Here is a 19,828-nt window from a genome sequence, read left to right as displayed (position 1 = left end):
TGTGGAGAATGATGACCTCTGAGGAGTACATTTGAAGTAAGGTATAGGAGGATTTCTTTTTCATTGGGTAATCTTTTGTATTATTTGAACCATCACTGTGTTCTATAGTAATTATTAAAGATAAAATATAATACCTCCAAAATAAATGATGGGAGGAAAATTGCTGACTTGAGGAGTGCTATTTATTTATCAATAATTTCAAGTTTTAGTAGTTAATTTCCTTTGTCTAAATCACTGAATGATCCAACAATGTATAAAAAGAATTATACATCACAACCAAGTGGGATTCATCCCAGGCACACAAGGCAGGTTCAACATTCAAAAATGATTAATGTAATCCATCATAACAATAAACTAAAAAAAGAAAAAATGAGCGCCTGGGTGCCTCAGTCGTTAAGCATCTGACTTCAGCTAGGTCATGATCTCACTGTTCGTGAGTTCGAGTCCACATCTGGTGAGCCTGTTTCAGGTGAACACAAGGCCCACTTCAGGTGAGCCCCACTTCTCTTTCTCTCTTTCTCTCTCTGTCTCTTCATCTCTCTCTCGCTCTCTCTCTCGCTCTCTCCTTCTGCCCCTTCTGGGATTGTCTCTCTCTCTGCCCCTCACTCACTTTCACCCTCTATAAGTAAGTAAGTAAGTAAATAAATAAATAAATAAATAAATAAATAAATGAAAAAATAAAAATCACATGATCCTACCACTAAATGCAGCAAAAACATTTGAACAATATCCAATACCCATTAAAAAAAAAAACCCACTAAGGAAACTAGGCTTGATTAAACTTGATTTTAAAAATCTATCAAAAAAAAACCCTACAGCTAACATCACAGTCAATGGTGAGAAACTCAAAGTTTTCCCACTAAGATCAGGAACAAGGCAAGGATGTTCCCTTTCACCAACTCCTTTTCAACATCGTACTGGAAGTTCTTGCTAAGGCAAAAAGGCAACAAAAGAAAAGAAAAGCTGTACAAGTTAGGAAGGAAGTAATAAAATTGTCCTTGTTCACAGATGACGTGATTGTCCATGTAGAAAATCTGCAAACATCAACAGAAAAGCAAGGTTAATATAGAAAAGTCAACCTCTTTCCTGTATACCAGGAATCATCAATGGAATTTGAACTTAAGTAATTGTATGTCACACCTTTCTAGGTACAAAAAAAAAAACATGGCAACATAGACCAGGCTCACATAAATAATGCCTTATCATGAAGTCAAAAGAACAATGAAAATGGATGTCTGGATGCCTGGGTCCCAGCCAGTTACTCAGCATTCAAATACCTTGTCTTCCCTGGATTTCAGATGCTCCTGAGAAAGATACAGGCATTGGACTAAAAAATCTAAAGTCCTTTCCCATTTTCTAAGTCCTCTTGGAGAATAAAAGTCCACATCTTCCTCAAAATGCCCCACGCTTTTAAAATTACAAAAGCAAACAACATGTGCTTATCAAAAGTTCCAATGATACAGAAGAATGTAGAGAAGAACAAGACTGTTTTCCTGTGCTACTCCCCAAACTTGCCTCTCCACGCCTCTCTCCTCCCAGAGTTAGCTAAGATGCTAACGCTGTGCTGTGTGATAACCACCAGCACAGGTACCTATTTAAATTTGGATTGGTAACGAATTAAAATTAAATAACATTGGAGTTCAGTTCCTCAGGCACGTATGTCACATTCTATGAGCTCAACAGCCACTTTCGGCTAGTGGCTACCAAGTTGGACGGCACAGATATAAAACAGCTTCACCATCACAAAAGTTCTACTGGACAGTGCTTGTCTAAAGTATACAAGGAGGCCTCTTTCAAGTCATCTCATTTCCATTCAACACTTACTTCCTGCAGCTGTTCAACATCTACTTCCTGGAGCCCCCACAACGATTTCCGTCAGGCCCTCCCTGCTTGGGCTTGGAACTATCCCAACAAGTTAATGGAGTGAGTTGCCTTGGAAAAGTCTGTCAATTCCCTGATCTCTAATTAAGAAAGACTTGCTTCATCAATGGGCTCACTAAAGGTCATGGAACCATCACCACCCCCAACGACACATAAAAGTTTAAAACGTTCACTAAGAACTCAAAAACTCCAGCGTTCCTCATGGTGGTGTTTTCCAAGAAGCACTGAGGCATTCAAAGCCAAAGATAAAACACCCAATGTATCTTACCTCTAGCTCTGAAAGTGTAGCTTAGCTGCAAACCAATTTTCCACGTCATTTTGGCCCATGCAAACCATGCCTCAATAGGGTTATCTTAATTATTCCCTAGTAATAGTAGTAATCCCCTAGTAAACAGTAGTCATATTGTTTTCTAGACTCCAACTGTCCACTCTATTGTCTACGTAGTCTGAGCAGGTAATTGCCAACTCTCCACTGCGTAGTATAGAACTCTCTGTTGATATATAAAATCATAATGCATTTCTTTTAGCTTCCCACAAACACAATGCCTTTGCCTACACTCAGCCTTCTGCTAGAATGCCCTTCTTTGCCCAGCTCTACACCTCTGTATAGACTCCCCTGATTTACTGGCCAAACAATACTTACCTTTTCTTTAAAACTCACTTGAGACATCATCTCCAGAAAATCTTCCCTGTTCTTCTCGGGCTAGATTAGTAGCCCCAGGGGCTACTCCCGAATTTCTATATAGGAGACACTTTGTGGGTGAAAATCTAGTAGGAAGCAGGCAAGCGAGTTTGTAACTTCTCTTAAAATCACATTATATAGCAAGGCACAATTTTTTGCTGAGATATTTGCTGAGAAGAGCAAAGTTCTTAATATGATTTTTTTTAACGTTTATTTATTTTTGAGAGAGACAGCACAAGCAGAGGAGGGGCAGATAGAGAGGGAGACACAGAATCCAAAGCAGGCTCCAGGCTCTGAGCTGTCAGCACAGAGCCTGACGTGGGGCATGAACTCACGAGCCCATGACATCAGGACCTGAGCGAAGTCGGACACTCAACCAACTGAGCCACCCAGATGCCCCAAGAAGAGCAAAGTTCTTAAAGATGTTCTTATTTACAAGTAATGTGAGTGAGAAAATATCAGTGATCCATTTAAAGAACATCCTTTTGAGGAGCAGTGACTTTGGAGAAGAGCAACCAGAGATTAAAGGAGCAATAAACCCTCCCCCAAGCCACACTTCGGCTCTACTGTTGGCTGCTCTGTTTGCTCCAACAATGTTCTGGTGCCCTTCTATCATAGTATTAGCACCTTGAATCTGTTTATGTGTGCATCTTCTCCACTAGACAGCAAAGGACCATATTTTTCTTTATCTCTATCTCTAATCCTCAGACCAGTCCTTAACAGAGGTGCTCAATAAATGTTTGTTGGATGGATGGATGGATGGATGGATAGATGGAAAGATGTGAGGAGACACTTTCCTAATATTCAATTTTACCTTCAGACCAAAATCTTCTAAAAGATAAAGACCTTGAATCTCAAAATCAATATCTCTCCCTCAACCTTTCTCTTTCTCCCCCTCCATTTCCAGTAATACCAGAAAAATGTTTTATATTTAACAACCGCTCAATACAAAGGCTGGCATTCCCCACCCAGTGAGTGTACTAAAGAAAGACTGGGGAGAAAGAAGAAAGAAATCTTTAACAATAAATATTGGATAATAGCTTTAAAACCCTCCCTTTCTCTAATGGAGGTACAATTTGGAGATAAACCTAAACCACCTTCCTCTCTGTGGCATATGATTAAAATCTGCTTTGTTCTTCTAATTTGCTCTTCTCAAATTACCACACTGCTGCTGGCGCTGCAAACTCAGACTTTACGGCTGCCCTTGAATTACTGTACAACTTTTCCTTTTTTTTTTTTTTTCTTTTATTCAGCATTGAACCAAGAAGGTGCCACCTACAACCTGGTGGAGAAATTATGTCTCCAAATCTGGAGACAAAAGGCGCCGTTCAAGGTGTCCCTTCCACCCCCTGCGCCATGACACCACTCCGCGTAAGTACATCTCCCTTGAGGTTTGGGAACACAAGAGGTGAAGTTCTCCTTGATAAGGCTCCAGGTGGTACTCAGTGTTTCTTCCATCCCTGACTCCAGGGATTTTATTATTCTTCTGTCTAAGCTAGTAAAACAAAGAGAGCCTGACAAGGATGTGGCAAGGGCCTAACTAACAAACGTTTGGTTTTCATATGCTTCCGGAAGTCCTCTACATACCATGGTCTGAGATTGCTAAGAGTTCAACTTCCAGAGTCAGTCTCAAAGCTACAAGGTAAATTACCATACAGGACAGAAAGAAAATTCTAGCAACATCATCCTTCCTCTTTTTTTTTTCCTTTCAATTTCTTAGGAGTTAATCTGAAATTTCAAAGTGCAAGCAAAGTTTATGCCAAGCCAAACAAGTAAAGAAAAAGGGAGGTGTCTTTCAACTATCTAGTTATGTGACACAGCAAAATATTCATAAATACACGATAAGTTGATCCCACTTTTCACGTGGATATACACCGAACCACATGTTGACGGAAAGAAAGTAGAGAAGAACTAAAATTGTGTCCTCAGATGACAGTTCTTTTTTTTATGTTTATTTCTTTATTCTGAGAGAGAGAGAGAGAGAGAGAGAGAGAGAGAGCATGTGCAAGCGAGAAAGGGGAAGGGACAGAGAGAGAGAATCCCAAGCAGCTCCATGCTGTCAATGCAGAGCTGGATGTGGGGCTCGAACCCACGAACTGTGAGATCATGACCTTAGCCGAAGTTGGGTCCTTAACCAACTGAGCCACCCAGGTGCCCCTTCAGATGACAGTGCTAAAATGTCAATATGCAGGGGTGCCGGGGTGGCTCAGTTAAGAGGCCAACTTCGGCTCAGGTCACAATCTCATGGTTCATGAGTTGGAGCCCAACATCAGGCTCTGTACTGACAGGGTGGAGCCTGCTTGGGATTCTCTCTCTCTCCCTCTCTCTCTCTCTTTCTCTGACCCTCCCTCACTTGCACTTCCTCTCTCTCTCTCTCTCTCTCTCTCTCTCTCAAAATAAATAAGTAAATAATAAAATAAAATGTCAATATGCTGTCTTTACCCAGAAATGTGGTCAGTGTATGGCTTCTCCCTTCCGCTATTAGAAAAGTTGCCAGTGAAAAAGAATTGCAGCATTTAGGCTACCAAAGAAGATTCAAACACAAAATAATGTAGTATTTAAGCAGAGTAGGAGCAAACCTAAAACTCAACACACCAGACCCCATCCTACTTTTGCTAAATATGTGACCTTAGGGAAATCACATCACCTCTCTGAGACTGAGATTCAATTTAATCAACTAGCTAATGCACATCATTAACATACTACTCAAGGATATCAAGAGGCAGATGAGGGTAGAGAAAGGATGCTACTAAACAAAGAACAATAAATACCCGACACCACCATAACACTGTAGACAACACCTACATACAGACACAGATCAAAAGGACTAGAATTATTTTCAGAACAATGAGCAGCACTATGTATAGAGACCATCCCCCAAAATAACATCGGCTAGAAACATCAAGGAAGAATTATTAGCCAACTTATTAATGAGGTCTTCGTCCTCTCTTCTATTAATATTTTAAGACTGCTTAATTTTATTTTTTTAATTTTTTTTAATGTTTTTATAGATTTTTGAGACAGAGAGAGACAGAGCATGAGCAGGGGAGGGGCAGAGAGAGAGAGGGAGACAGGGAATCTGAAGCAGGCTCCAGGCTCTGAGCTGTCGGCACAGAGCCCAATGCGGGGCTCGAACTCACAGACTGTGAGATCATGACCTGAGCTGAAGTTGGATGCTTGACCCGAATGAGCCACCCAGGTGTCCCAAGACTGCTTAATTTTATTACCAGTCCATTAGTAAATGATATTGTGTTTGAATTTCTAGTTTGTGTATGAAGATCCTGGTTTAGTCGATCCTTTCCAGGCCAATGTTAACCAGCAAGCCCTCATGCCTTAAAGCAACAAATTACACCTCTGAGGGGAGAGATAATAAACCAAACCCTAATCTGTTAACATACTAATTGCTTTCCCCTGCTATAGAATAATCACGCTTCAAACCTTAGCATATATATTCAAACAAAACTCTATTGTGCATCTACAATCTGGTCCTTCTGTTACTAATATTAGATTATTTCTTGGAGCAATTACACAGAACTCGAATTTATTTTAATTAATAGTCACAATAATCCCCCGGGAACTAAGTAGAAAACAAAATTTGCTATAGGAGATATAGGAGGTATAAATTAATATTAAATAATAGATAAATTATTACAGCGTAACTCGCAAAGCTGCTCTTCATACAACATGTTTGTTTACTTTCATTTTGTATCAAGCTGGTAGGATTTTAAGATGTATTATCTGTTTAACGTTCGTGACACTGTCTCAAAGGGTGACTTCCCTGGAGTGAAAATCCGATGCTTTGTAACACAGAACCTTCAGGCTGAGAGAAGACTTTTTTCATTTGCTAGTCCAAGCAAGGAAATGAGGATGAAGAGCAGAAAAATGCTTTTCCACTGGTAACTCTGATCTGGCTGCCATGCTTGCAGGAGAAAACGGAGAAGCCCCTACTCTGGTCCAAGTTGCCTCACAAAAGAAAAGCAGTCAAGCATTCTTGGGAAGAATTCCAGAGCTCATAATCCATCGGTTTGATCTACGAGGATGCCCCCAACAGAAAGATAGAAAAGACTCATCCTCATGGTTTCATTTCACACCTCCATGGTTTCTATCATCACTTGTGTGCACACTAAAGGACTCCCTTATCTGTGTCTCCACACCAGACCTCTCTGCTGACTTTGTCTGCTTATTTCCAACTGTCTACTGGGAATTCTCCACTCAGATACCCTACAGGCTCCTCAAGGTTAAGAGCCCAAAATGAAACTCATCATCTCCTCCTCCTCCTCATCTTCTCAGGGCCAACTTTATGGGTGCATGACCCATGCTTAGAACGGCCCCACACTTGGTTTAAAAGTCGACTGCTGCATTCTTGAAAGTCTTAATTTTTTAACACAGGGCTCCATGTTTTCACTTTGCAATGGGCCCCCAAATTATGTGGCCATTTCTGTCTTTCCTGGCGGGGGGGGGGGCAGTGAGGGGGGCAGGGCATGGCCATTACCTTTGTTACGGAAACAAACCACGTGGGACTGAATCCCGGATTCTCCCTTCCTTCATTTCTACATTTGATCATGTGGCTTCACGCTCCGGGTTTTATATCAAGCAAAGGCTCACCTTACTTGAAATGCCTTTTTCTCCTTCTTCAAATAATTGATTTCCACTTGTCCTTTAATTATTAATCAAGATCCATCTATACCAGAAATACTTATTGATGCCTCAGTCTGATATAGATGCCTCCTCTTGGTTCTTCATCTCCATATACCTGTCACTATAGCTGTCATTTTGTCCTTGTACCATTATCTTGTCTCTCTTTCCCCAAATGACTGGGAGCTTCTTGATGGCTGTTTATTTTTTCTTTTTATGTCTAGTTACCCTGTATAGCATACCCTGTACGCTCTGTACTCAGCATACAGAAGATATATTTGAAATGCTTATCAAATAAGATTGATGTTATTTCAAAACACTTCACTAATCCCCTTTTAAAAATATAATTGTTGATCTACACAATTGCTCTTTCCTCTTAGACTAAGCTTCATTTTTTTTTTTAAATGTTTATATATTCTTGAGAGAGAGACAGAGCACGAGCAGGGGATGGGCAGAGAGAGAGCAGAATCTGAAGCAGGCTCCAGGCTCTGAGTTGTCAGCACAGAGCCCAACGTGGGGCTTGAACTCATGAGCCCACGAGATCACGACCTGAGCCGAAGTCGGAGGCTTAACCGACTGAGCCACCCAGGCGCCCCAAGCTTCATTTTTTTTTTTAACTTATCGTCTCACTTCTCTCCTAAACCTTCAGGGAAAGCAACCAAAACAAACAGCTTCAGAGCCTATGTTACACCTCGAATGCATTTTTCACTGTCCTCCAGGGTCACTGTCCCCTGGGATCACTTCTGCACGTGAGGACAGCTGGGTCCCCTCTGCCCCAGGGAGCTTCCAGGCACTGCTGGCTGACATACAATGATTTGTTTGTGCCAAGAAGTTGCCAGAGTTCCTCTGCAATGCCACTGAGAGTCCAGGATACAGGAAAGCAAGAGCAGGAAGTGTGGCCCAGAGAGACAAGAAGTCTCTTATTAACCCTGCACCCCCATGTGCTCAACACTTCATCAGATTGGCCATCATAGGAAATCCTGCTTAAAAAACAATCTCGTGATTTGGCTGCAGCTGGGAATCAAAAGGAATCATGCCAGCCCAGCATCAGTGTCTCATCAGTATTTCAATCTGTCATGATACACACACCTGGATGGATTCCTTTATCCATTCATTCACTTACTCAAACATTCACTGAACATCTACTAAGGGAAATGTGCCGGGTGAGAGGTTATCAAGGGAGATAAAAGCCAAAAAGTCCCCACACTCAAGGAAATGAAGAATTTCATTATGAGGGGCACCTGGGCGGCTCAGTCAGTTATGCATCTGACTTCGGCTCAGGTCACGATCTCACAGTTCATGAGTTCCAGCCCCGGGTTGGGCGCTGTGCTGACAGCTCAGAGCCTGGAGCCTGCTTCAGATTCTATGTCTCCCTCTCTCTCTGCCCCTCCCTCACTCATGCTCTGTCTCTCTCTAGATAAAAATTTTAAAAAATAAATAAATAAAAATAAGAATTTCATTATGAGACAGATAAATTCCCCTAACTCCGTACCATTCCACAGACCAGTAACAGCAGCTTGTTAGAATGCTGGAAGCTTGTTGGAGATGCTGAATTCCAGGGCCTTCCGCAGGACTTCGTAGTTGAGTTTTGTTTTGTTATTTTATTTTATTTATTTATTCTGAGCGGGTTGGGGAAGAGCAGAGAGAAAGTGAAAGAGAGAGCCAATCCCAAGCAAGCTCCGCACCGTCAGCACAAAGCCTAACTCAGGGCTCGAACTCATGCACTGTGAGATCATGATCTGAGCCGAACCCAAGAGTCAGACGCTTAATCTGCTGAGCCACCCAGGGGCTCCAGGACCTCCTAGATCAGCATATGCATCTTAACAAGAGCACAGAGGAGCCACATGAATTATCAGAGACTAAGAAGCATTTACACTTCCTTCCCAAGAGCTGAACACCAACTCTTTTGGACCTGAATTAAGTTCAACTCTCACTCACAAAACCTGCCCTAACAATTCCTGACCATAATCCTACTTTTCCCCATTTCTAGACTCCAGGTCTGGCTCTCTGCTACTTCACAGAAGCAACATGAATCCTTCATCACACAAAGCGGAAACAAGGAGAAACCGTGCTATATACACCACATGCCTATTACTCATGCGCATGAACCTCATACTGGATTCTCTGCAGGGCAAACTCTGATATTTCTATTCATGCAATTTTTTTAAGTTTATTTTGAGAGAGAGAAAGAAAGAACAAGTAGGGGAGGGGCAAAGGAGAGGGAGACAGAGGATCTGAAGCAGGCTCTGTGCTGACAGCAGAGAGCCCAATTTGGGGCTCGAACTCATGAACCGTGAGATCATGACCTGAGCCAAAGTTGGATGCTTAACCGCTTGAGCCACCCAGACGCCCCCTCCATTCCTGCAATTTTTAAGTTTTCCCAAAATGCCTACTTAGAAAAAGAAGTAGAACTTAAGAGTTCAAGTGACTAATTCAAGTGACTTCAAGTGGTTTACATTTTAAACTGTTAACCCATTGTTGCTGTACCCTTTCCAGTCAGAAGAGGGGTCTCAAAGTAAGACGTGGCTTTATCTAATTATTACAGTTGAAAACTGAAGATTCAGCTGGAGAGCAAGTTCATTTGGGAAATGCTTACTCCAGTGGAATCTAGTTTTGTCCTTCTCTTAACACTGCTACACACGCACAAGCACACATGCGTGCGCACACGCACACACACACACACACACACACACAAAAGTACATAGTTACTAGTAAGAATTCCAAATACACATATACACATTTTCCATGTATACAATGGGTGTTTTTTATTTAGTTGCTATCATTTCAAATACCTGTAACTTGTCAGGAATCTTCTGGAGGTCCACGATACACTGGGAGTTCCATTTTGATTTATTTGTGTTTTTTTTTTTAATATTTCCATAAGTTCAGTAAATTCAGAGGCACCAAAACCTATAGTTCTTAAGCTTGTTGGTCTCAAAACTCCTGTACACTATGAAGGATCCCTAGAATTTTTGGGGGGGTTGGATATATCAATTTCCTGAGAATTTTTTTGAATAGTGAATGTTTTGAGTCATGCAAGAATAATAATCCCACTGCACATTAACAAAAGTTGCACGTTTTATGAAAAATAACTTGTATTTACAAAATAACTAATTTAATGAGAAAAGTAGCATTGTTTTACATTTTTGCAAAAATCTTTAATGTCTGGCTCAATAAAAGACAGCTGGATTCTCACATCTGCTTCTGCATTTAATGTGTTTCCATAGCACATATCATACAGCCTCTAGAAAACTCCACTGCACACTTGTGAGAGAACGAGAGTGGAAAAAGCAAACAACATCTCAACAAGGATGACAAGACAATTCAATGAGGAAGAAAATCGTTTTTTCAAACAACGGTGCTGGGATAGCTAAATATTCACATGCGTAAGAATGAAGTTGGACCCCTACTTTACACCCTATACAAAAGTTAACTCTAACTGGATCAAAGATGAGGAGTAGCTGTGTGCTACTGTGAATTATAATAAGAAATATACATTTTGTCTTTGTCCTCATTTCTGGCACAGAGCTCCTAAAACCCTTGTAATTTCCTAAGTGACGTGAGCAATAAAAGTATCTTTTGTTATGTTAATGAGGTGACTTTTGGAAATCCCCTGTGGATGGGGGCTGGTTGCCAGGAGAACTGGGTGTTTAGAGAGGGTTGGAACTTGCAATCCCACTGTCCAGACCTCCAGGGAGGGGAGAGGAGCTGGAAATTGAGTTCAACCACCAATGGTCAATGATTTAATCAATCGTGCCTATGTAATGAAGCCTCCATAAAAACCCAACAGGACGGAATTCTGAGAGCTTCCAGGAGATCGCTACTCCTTGGAGAGGATATGGAAGCTCCATACCCTTCCCCCTGCACCTTGCTCTATGCGTCTCTTCCATCTGGCTGTTACAGCCTTTTCTAATAAACTAGTGATCTAGTAAATAGAATGTTTTTCTGGGTTCTGGGAGCCGCTCCAGCAAACTAATCAAACTCGAGGAGGTTGTGAGAACCTCTGATCTACAACCAGTCAATCAGAAGCCTAGGTGACAGCCTGGACTCGTGACTGGCCTCTGAAGTGGGGGCGGTCTTATGGGACTGAGCCTGTAGGATGTGATGTTATCTCCAGGTAGACAGTGTCAAAATGGAATTGAATTGCATGTGTAGGTGGTGTTGGATGTATGGGGGAAAACCCTCTCTCCGTACAGTGGAATGGGAACCAGAACACTCTCAGGCTGTTAATGGGTACAGGTTTATTTGGGGCATGATGAAAGTCTTCTGGAAACAGACAGTAGTAATGATTGTACAACCTTTTGAATACACTAAAATCCACTGAAATGTACACTTTAAATTGGTAAATTGTGTTGTGTATAAATTATATATTAATACAATAATGAATCCAAAACCTAAAGGTAAAACTATAAAGCTATTTAAAAAAAACATAGGCAGAAGTCTTCATGACCCTGGATTATGAAATAGCTTCCTAGCTATGACATCAAAAATACAAGCAACAAAAGGAAAAAAAAAAAGTTGGAGTTAATCAAAGTTGAAAAACTTCTGACACCATCAAGAAAGTAAATTCTTTTGGGGCGCCTGGGTGGGTCAGTTAGTTAAGTATTTGACTCTTGATTTTGCCTCAGGTCATGATCTCGGCATCTGTGAGTTCGAGCCCTGTGTCGGGCTCTTGCTGACAGCTCAGCCTGCTTTGGATTCTGTGTCTCCTTCTCTCTCTGCCCCTCCCCCATTTGTGCTCTGTCTCTCTCTCTCTCTCTCTCAAAAATAAATAAACATTTAAGAAAAAAAGATTCTCTCTCTCTCTCTCTCTCCTTTTGCCCCTTTCCCCCACTCACATGCTCTCACTCTCTCTCTTAAAAAGAAAAAGAAAAGAAATAAAGTAAGAAGACAACCCACAGAACAGGAAAAATATTTACAAGTCATGTATTATATAAGTATCCAGAACATATAAAGAACTCTTACAACTCAATAATAAGACAATCCAACTTAAAAATGGGCAAAGAATCCAAGTAGTTCTCCAAAAAAGATATACACATGGCCCACTGGCACATGAAAAGATACTCAACATCATTAGCCATCAAGGAAATGCAAATCAAAACCACAGTAAGAATACCACCTCACACCCACTAAGGTGGCTATAACCAAACAGACAAATAATAAAAAGTGTTGGCAAGGATGTGGAGAAATTGAAACCCTTGTACACAGCTGATGGGAATGTAAAATGGTGGGGCTCCTTGAGAAAATAGTGCGGCAGTCTTCAAAAAGTTAAACGTAGACCCAGCCAGTAATTTCATTCCCAGGCATACGCCCAAAAGAAATGAAGGTGTATCCACACAGAAATGTTTGCAGTAATGTTCACTGCAACATTATTTGTAACAGCCAAAAAGTGGAAATAACCCAAATTTTCACCAGCTGATGAACTGGTCTAGCCACACACTGGAATATTATTCAGCAATAAAAAGGGAAGGAGTACTGATACGTGCTACAACGTGGATGAACCTTGAAAACATGCTTAGAAGCCAGGCACAAAAGCCCACATATTGTATGTTTCCATTTTTTTTATCAAACGCCCACAGCAGACAAATCTACAGAGACAGAAAGTAGATGAGTGGTTTCCTAGGGCTGGAAGGGTCAGGGGAAAAGGAGGGTATGACTGCTAAAAGGCACTGGGTTTCTTCTGGGGATGGTGAAAAAGTTTCAAAATTGATTGTGGTGATAGGTGCACAGTTCTGTGAAGATATTGAAACCGTATACCTTAAGTAGGAAGATTTAAGTATGTAAATTACATCTCAATAAAACTATTCCCCAAGGAAATGTAAAACTACATTTTAGTATTACTTTGAAAATAGTTTGAACCTCGAAGATGCCCTGAAAGGACCTGAGGGACGTCCAGGGGTCCCCAGGGCACAATTTGAGAACCACTGACCCAGACAAAATATCTAGTGTGGGTATTATGGGTTATCTTCCTATCGGCTATCTCCCCCTCTCTCTACCCCCCTCTCAAGAGAGCCTTGATTTTTTGGTATTGACCCACCCCCACCATACAGGCCACCAGCAGGAGGGAAGTTGACTCCATGCTGAGTCCCAGGGTCAGGTTCTGCTCACCTTAAGCTAATAAGCACATTCCCTCCCACTGACTACAGTCAGTGGTTCAGGGATGGGCATGTGACAGGGATGGGCGTGGCTGCAGGACTTTTGCTTGGAATGCTGGGTTGGAAGTCGTTTCTCTCTGCCTCTGGAGGGTGTCCCACAAGAAGGTGAGAACTGACACTACCATAACCATTCCCTGCCAGTATGAGGATAAAGCCTTACAAAAGTCAGGATGGGGGCGCCTGGGTGGCTCAGGGGATTAAATGTCCAACTCTTGATTTCCACTCAGGTCATGATCTCACGGTTTGTGAGTTCAAGTGCCACATCAGGCTCTGAGCTGGCATTGCAGAGCCTGCTTGGGATTCTCTGCTTCTCCCCTGCTCGCTCTCTCTTTCTCTCAAGATAAATAAACATCTAAAAAAAATTAAAAAGAAGGCAGGATCGTCCTTGAATGAAGCCCTTAACTCAAGACTTCTGGATATATGATCCAGCAAGTGTCCTTAATGTTCAAGTCAGTTTGAATTAGAATTTGTTAGATGTCGTTACAAGCACCCAGCTGATATACTGTCCAAATGATGTGGAGCCAACGATATTACATTCACTCTGCAGTCAATACACTTTGCCTTTGCTTTGAGGACATCAAGAGATAAGATCTTAGCAGACCATTGAAATAACATTGCTTTTTTATTCACAACATACTTAATATAAAGAGCTGGTCCATATAATCTAGGCTTAAAAACGTCAGAGTGGGGCCACAGTATTTCACAAAGTGCCTCCCCCTTCTCTTCCTTTTGTGTCTGATTTTCAGTGGACTCTTAATGGCATTCTAGATGAGTCTGATAGAGAAAAGTGTTGGCGTGTCCTTATTATCAGAAGAGGTGTGGCTGTCGATTGGACCTAGCTTGGATTTCATCACCAGGACCATCGTGGGGCCTGATATTCAGCACATGTGAATGTTTGCATGCGATCATCCAGTTCCTGTTCCAACAGATGAGAAAAAAAGGAATAAACTCTCTTTTTTCCCCCAGATAAATTAATTAGAATAGTGTTCTACATTTGGGTGATGTTTTAACCTTTACAACATGCTCTCATATACGCCATCTCAACAACCCAATGGAGGCTGGCAACAAAGAATTATTGTGCCTATTTCACAGATGGACAACAGGAGGCATAGGGACCTGTTTAAGGTCTTGCATAATCATAAAATGATGGAATTTAGGCTTAAAGACATTAGAGCCTAAGCTAAAGCCTCCCCACTACTTAGAATTACCTCGACTATAGCTTCACATAATAATAATAAGATAACAGTCAGTATTTTTTCAGCTCTTACTAGGGGTCAGGTACCAAGCATTACAACAAGCCCATGCGGTCTCTGCTCTTGTTATCCCCACTTTACAGATGAGCAAACTGAGACCCAAATTGGGAAAGTGACTTACCCAAAGTCACCTGGCTAGGCAGTGGTCGAGCCAGGGTTCCAACCCAAGCAAGTAGTACTCCAGAACATAAGCTCTCAGCCTCTTCGCCATATGGCCACTTCAACAAGAGTAGAGCTCTACCAGCTGTGCCTCTGCGACATTAGATGACTCGGAGCTGCCCAGAACCCACCAGTTCAGTAAGGACTGAAGTGCCATTTAACAACACAAGCAACGAAGGACAATCCAACAATTTTTCCTATTCTGGAATATGATCAAACAAAGGTTACCTCCAGTAAGCCATGGCTTACATAACAGCTCATTAAACTCTTCTGACAATTTTATTGTAACAATAATTGCAACTCAATCTGACCAATTCTGAAAGACGCAACAGCTCTCCCTGCCTCAGAAAGACCACAGACATGCACGTGCGAGTACCCCCCCCACCACACACACACACACACACACACACACACACACACGCACTTCTCCATTGCTTCCATAAGGTCAAAGCCCACCTCCCACTATAGAGAGTGAAGATCGAAGCTACCAGACACACATGTTCCTAGACTCTTTTGAAGCTAGGGCACGGGTGTATGATCCAGTCCTGGCCAACAAGATCTGACAGGAAGACTGAGGGGGGCCTCTAGGAAAGGTCTTCTTCTGGGATAAAAAGAAATGCACGAGGAAGCACCACCTCTTATATCGTGGATACAGTAGTGCCTGACACATCCACATCACACCCACAATGCCCGCAGCCACCTTATGATAATGACCACTCTAAGCAACAGAGCTGATGCACTGAGGATGACAGAGTGGAAAGACGGAAAGCACCCGGGTCCATGCAGAACCACCAGACAACTCTGCAACTGCCCTACCTCTGGACTTCTCATTACAGAAGACACTTAGTGCACTTATTATTTAATCCACTTCAACTTGGCCACTCTCTCACTTGCAGCCGAAAGCACCCTAACTCTCAAGTCTCAAGAGGCAGCTACAGAGAAGGAAGAGCTCTGCATTTTTAGTCCAACAACCTGGGTTCTAAGCTACTTCGTTGCCAGGTAACCCAAATTGCATAATCTCTATAGGCCTCTTATGCCATTATCTATAAAACTGAGGTGATACTCAATAACACAATAACATCAATAAAAGGGAGAGAAGAAAATCATGAGATGAAGTGTATCCAACCCCTTTGTTAACAACAGTGTTCCACTCCAGTGCAACTGGTCTAGATAATGATTAAACCAAACTTATTAAATTGGAACCATCCATCTAACCCAACTCCCTTATTTTACAAAAGAGGAAACACTGACTACAAATGTCAAGTGACTTGCTCCTTGTCACCAAACTGGTTGGTAACATAATTAAACCATGTATCTCCCAATCCAGTGTTGTCATGCTACTGTCATGCTGATAGGTAAAGAGCTAGATTAAATACTGGGCGTTCATTCAATCAACAAATGTTTATCGAACACAATTATATGCCAGGTACTCCTTCGGGTATTGGGGAATCCTTAATGAACAACAACAGCCTCAACAAAATGTTCCTACCCTGCGAATTTAGCAATCTACAAAGGAAATTATTCAATCTACATTTATAAATATTTATTGAGTGCCTAATGTGTGTTAAGCACTATGTTAGAGTTTCTGTTCAAACACAAATCAAAGTCCCCAGCCAATTCCAATGACATCAACCATGTTTACCAGGCTTTGCTAAAGAGTGTATCATGTGAAAAGTCTACGTTTTACTCAATAAAAGTCAGTATTGAAAAATGACAAGTTCATTAGAAGGAGTTATGAATAACCATGCCAGCATCTGGGGGGGGGGAAAGTGGATACAATGGGAGAGGTGGCTAGCTAGGACTCCACTCTCCTAGAAGCAGAAAGACTGAATAAAAGAGGTAAGAGTTAACTCATGTCCTTCTACACTGTCCAGACTTCAAGGATTGGCTCAGCTGGAAAAGCCTAGTAGGGAGTATTCGGCAACTCCTTCCTTTCCCCAGGCCTCCGTCTGGTGCCTTACACTCTCTTTTTTCTCCCTGTCCACTCGGAATTCCTCTTCCCCAGCCCTAAACAGTCATACTCTAATGACGTGATGGGACAACATCCTAAACTCCATGGAAAGAGACAGAGCAAGTGACTTTCAGCAGCTCCCCTGGAACAGATACCAGGCAGCTGACACTGGGCCATTAGGTTGTTTCTTTGAAGTTTTCCTTGTCAATAAGCACTCCGATTATCTAATTTGGAAAAGAATAGTTAAAAGCTGTTGTTTTGCAAAAACAAAAACAAAACCCCTTCATAACTCATATGTTGTGCAGATTTTGGAGGGAGGATGAATGTGACAGTGCACATACTTCTTTATCTTTGTGATTCCCTGGAACAGAGGGGAAAGGCAAGCCAGGAAAGGTGAAGGGATGGATTCCCTAGGGCATGTACTAATAACTCCAATAGTTCTTTTTTCAAAATACCATTTTGTTCTAACTTTAAACAAATGGAAAGTTCTCTGTGACCCTGTACCCAGAAGGGCAATTTCAATTCCTGGACTTGAAAAAGTCTAGGAAGGCAGAAGGTCCAAAACTATCAATATAGGATCTTTAATTCATTTCAATTGGTTAAATAATAGTCACCATTTGGAGGCAGAAGGAGCAGAAAAAGATGTGCCACAAAATGAAACATTTGACATTTAAGCAATTCCAAAGTCAACATTTTGGAATATAGCACATTAACCTCTTTGGCATGGGTTGGGCCATACAGACTCTTAACTTTCCAAACTATTATTAGACCTGCTACCATTTATTGTTTCCCTGGACACCAGGCAACAAATACATGTCCTTTGGGGACTACTTATCTATTCTGAGGAAGACTAAGTCCCAAAGGAGATAAAACCCAGTGGTGTCAACTCCAAGTGGAACAGGACTGTGCACACAGAGGACTGAGAGCAGAGGAGAGCTCAACATCTCCACTCTGCTGCTGGTCCCTCTAATATTTACATATTCAATGGGGGTTAAAGGTTCTGTACATCCATCCTAGGACCTAAAGCAAAGTGCTCAACTATCTCTGGATCACAAAACAGTACATGCCAAAGGTTTCTGTGCAACCCTGAGGCAGGAAAAAAAACTGCCTAACCTGCTAATCCTTTTATTATTAAGTTTAGCAGCACTGCTTAGCTCAGAATGAAATTCAAGATCCTCCAGAAAATTCACTAGGAGCCTACTCTCCTGGGAGATCATGGGGCACCACATTCCTGCCTTGAAACTTGTCCCGCTGTCAGCTTGCAAATTAGTTGCCACTGTCTCTGTGTCACAAACTCCCACTGGCAAACAAATAAACGGGAAAAACCTTTCATTCATTCATTCACTCATTCATTTAGGGGTTAACACAGCCAGAGACCTACTCCTGCCGCTGAGAGACGCTGCCCCCATTCATCTCCCAACGGAACTCGGAACTCGGTAGTGTGCTCTGTATTTAAAAAAACAGCTCAGTCCTGGAGCCTCAAAACTCAGGTAGGAGAGAGAGGAAATCCCCGAGATAAATAAGCAAACAGACTTAAAAGTCAGAAGCTAATCGTGCTGAGCATTGACACGACCTTTCCAGATTGTGCGCACCTAGTGGGTCAAAGGAGAGGGCACACATTTGCCTACATATACGCTCACCGAAAGTGTGCGTGCGTGTGTGTGCGCGCGCACTCACACACACACACACACACACACGCACACACACACACACCCTTGCAGCTCACACTACATCTCCTGCAAGCTCAAAAGCACTTACTACCCGAGAATGAGGCTGCCAGGAAAGCTACCTTCGCCCAAAGAACTCTTGCTTCTCCAACTTGGGAAGGAGCACTGTCCACCAATATTCCAAGGGGCACTTCTTCCCCGGACCCAGGTCCTGCAAGGCTCCCTCTCTGAGAGTCTCACAGCCCTTTTCCTTTCTCTGAAACACACGGATTTCATGATTCTTTTTGGGGAATCCGCGTAGCGCGCGCCCCATCCCTCAAGGCTGGAGCCTAGGTCGGTCCAGCCGCTCTCACTCCCGGGAAACTTCCCCGCTGCCCCACGCGGAGAAGTAAACGCCATCGGTAGGAGGGCGGCAGGGAGTGAAAGTGGGTCCCTAGGGCTGAGGCACCTTCGGAGCCTGGGAGCCCGAGAGAAATGAGTGAACCCGAGCTGGTGCATGCCTTCTCCACGTGGAGGAAGGGAAGAAAGAATGGGCGACACGCAGGTGTCCCTCTCGGCTCTCTGAGCTCCCATTTCGTGGCGTGGTAAGGGACAGAGGGGTTAGTCTCTTCCAGGGAGCAGCTGCCCGGCGCCCCCAGCCTAGGCGCAGCGAGACGTGCGCGCAGCTTGCACGCCAGGGAAGGGGCCCCAGCGCGGATAACGCGCCCCATCCCTGGGTACTGCTCCCAGTCTCACAGGGCGGGGAAAGAGAAATCTGGCTTTCCAGCAGGCCCTCGCGCGGGTTCCTCCCCCGTGCCGACGCACGCCCACCCGCAGAGGCCCCCGCGCCCTCGTCAGGGGCAGCCCGCACCTGGATGTGGCAGGAGATCTCCGAGTCGTCCAGCAGCCGGATGGTGCATTTCATCTCCTGGCTGAGCGATTTGATGCTGGAGCTCCGAAAGTGGATCATTTTCATGGTCCTCCTGCCTCTCGGCACACAGTGGCAAGAGGCGAACATGCACCGCGGCCCGGGGGAGCGAGCGGGAGGCTCGGGGCCGGCGTGGCGCTCGCCCGCGCTGACAGACACACTCGCGCACACACCGTCCCGGACACCCGGGTGCGGTTCAGCCCTGGGACAGCGGCGGCGACGGGCGCCTGCGGCCACACATGCCCGGCGGCCGGGGCGCGGCGGGCGGGTCCCTCCTCCCCTCCCCTCCCTCGCCTCCGCCTCGCCGGCTCCTTTCCCCGCCTCCGCCCGTCGCGCGCGCTCCTGCGCCTCCCTCCGCCCGGGCTAGCGTGCAGAGGATGCCCCGGGCCCGTGACCCTGGGCGGGCGCGCGACGCACTCACTCCCACGCGCGGGGAGCCGCGGGAGGAGGAGGCGGGGAAGGTTGGCGCTGGTGGCCCGAGTGCCCTGGCAGTGGCCTGCTTCGCCGCCGCCGCCGCTGCGTCAGGCTGGGCCTGGCC

The 19,828-nt window shown here is 43.7% G+C and overlaps 1 protein-coding gene across 2 annotated transcripts in view; it reads right to left on the bottom strand.

The window, feature by feature from the left end:
* Window positions 1–19,539, bottom strand: part of FRMD3 (FERM domain containing 3) — a 308,042-nt gene extending 288,503 nt beyond the window's left edge. For both annotated transcript variants that reach the window (XM_047831399.1, XM_047831398.1), the window contains exon 1: window positions 19,234–19,539. In XM_047831399.1, coding sequence (XP_047687355.1) covers window positions 19,234–19,380 — 147 coding nt within the window. In that variant the 5' untranslated portion in view covers window positions 19,381–19,539. The remainder of the gene's footprint in view (window positions 1–19,233) is intronic.
* Window positions 19,540–19,828: the final 289 nt, after the last annotated feature.

The sequence above is a fragment of the Prionailurus viverrinus genome, chromosome D4 (assembly GCF_022837055.1).
Source record: "Prionailurus viverrinus isolate Anna chromosome D4, UM_Priviv_1.0, whole genome shotgun sequence".
Classification (NCBI taxonomy): domain Eukaryota; kingdom Metazoa; phylum Chordata; class Mammalia; order Carnivora; family Felidae; genus Prionailurus; species Prionailurus viverrinus.
This window is presented reverse-complemented; position numbering and strand designations above follow the sequence as displayed.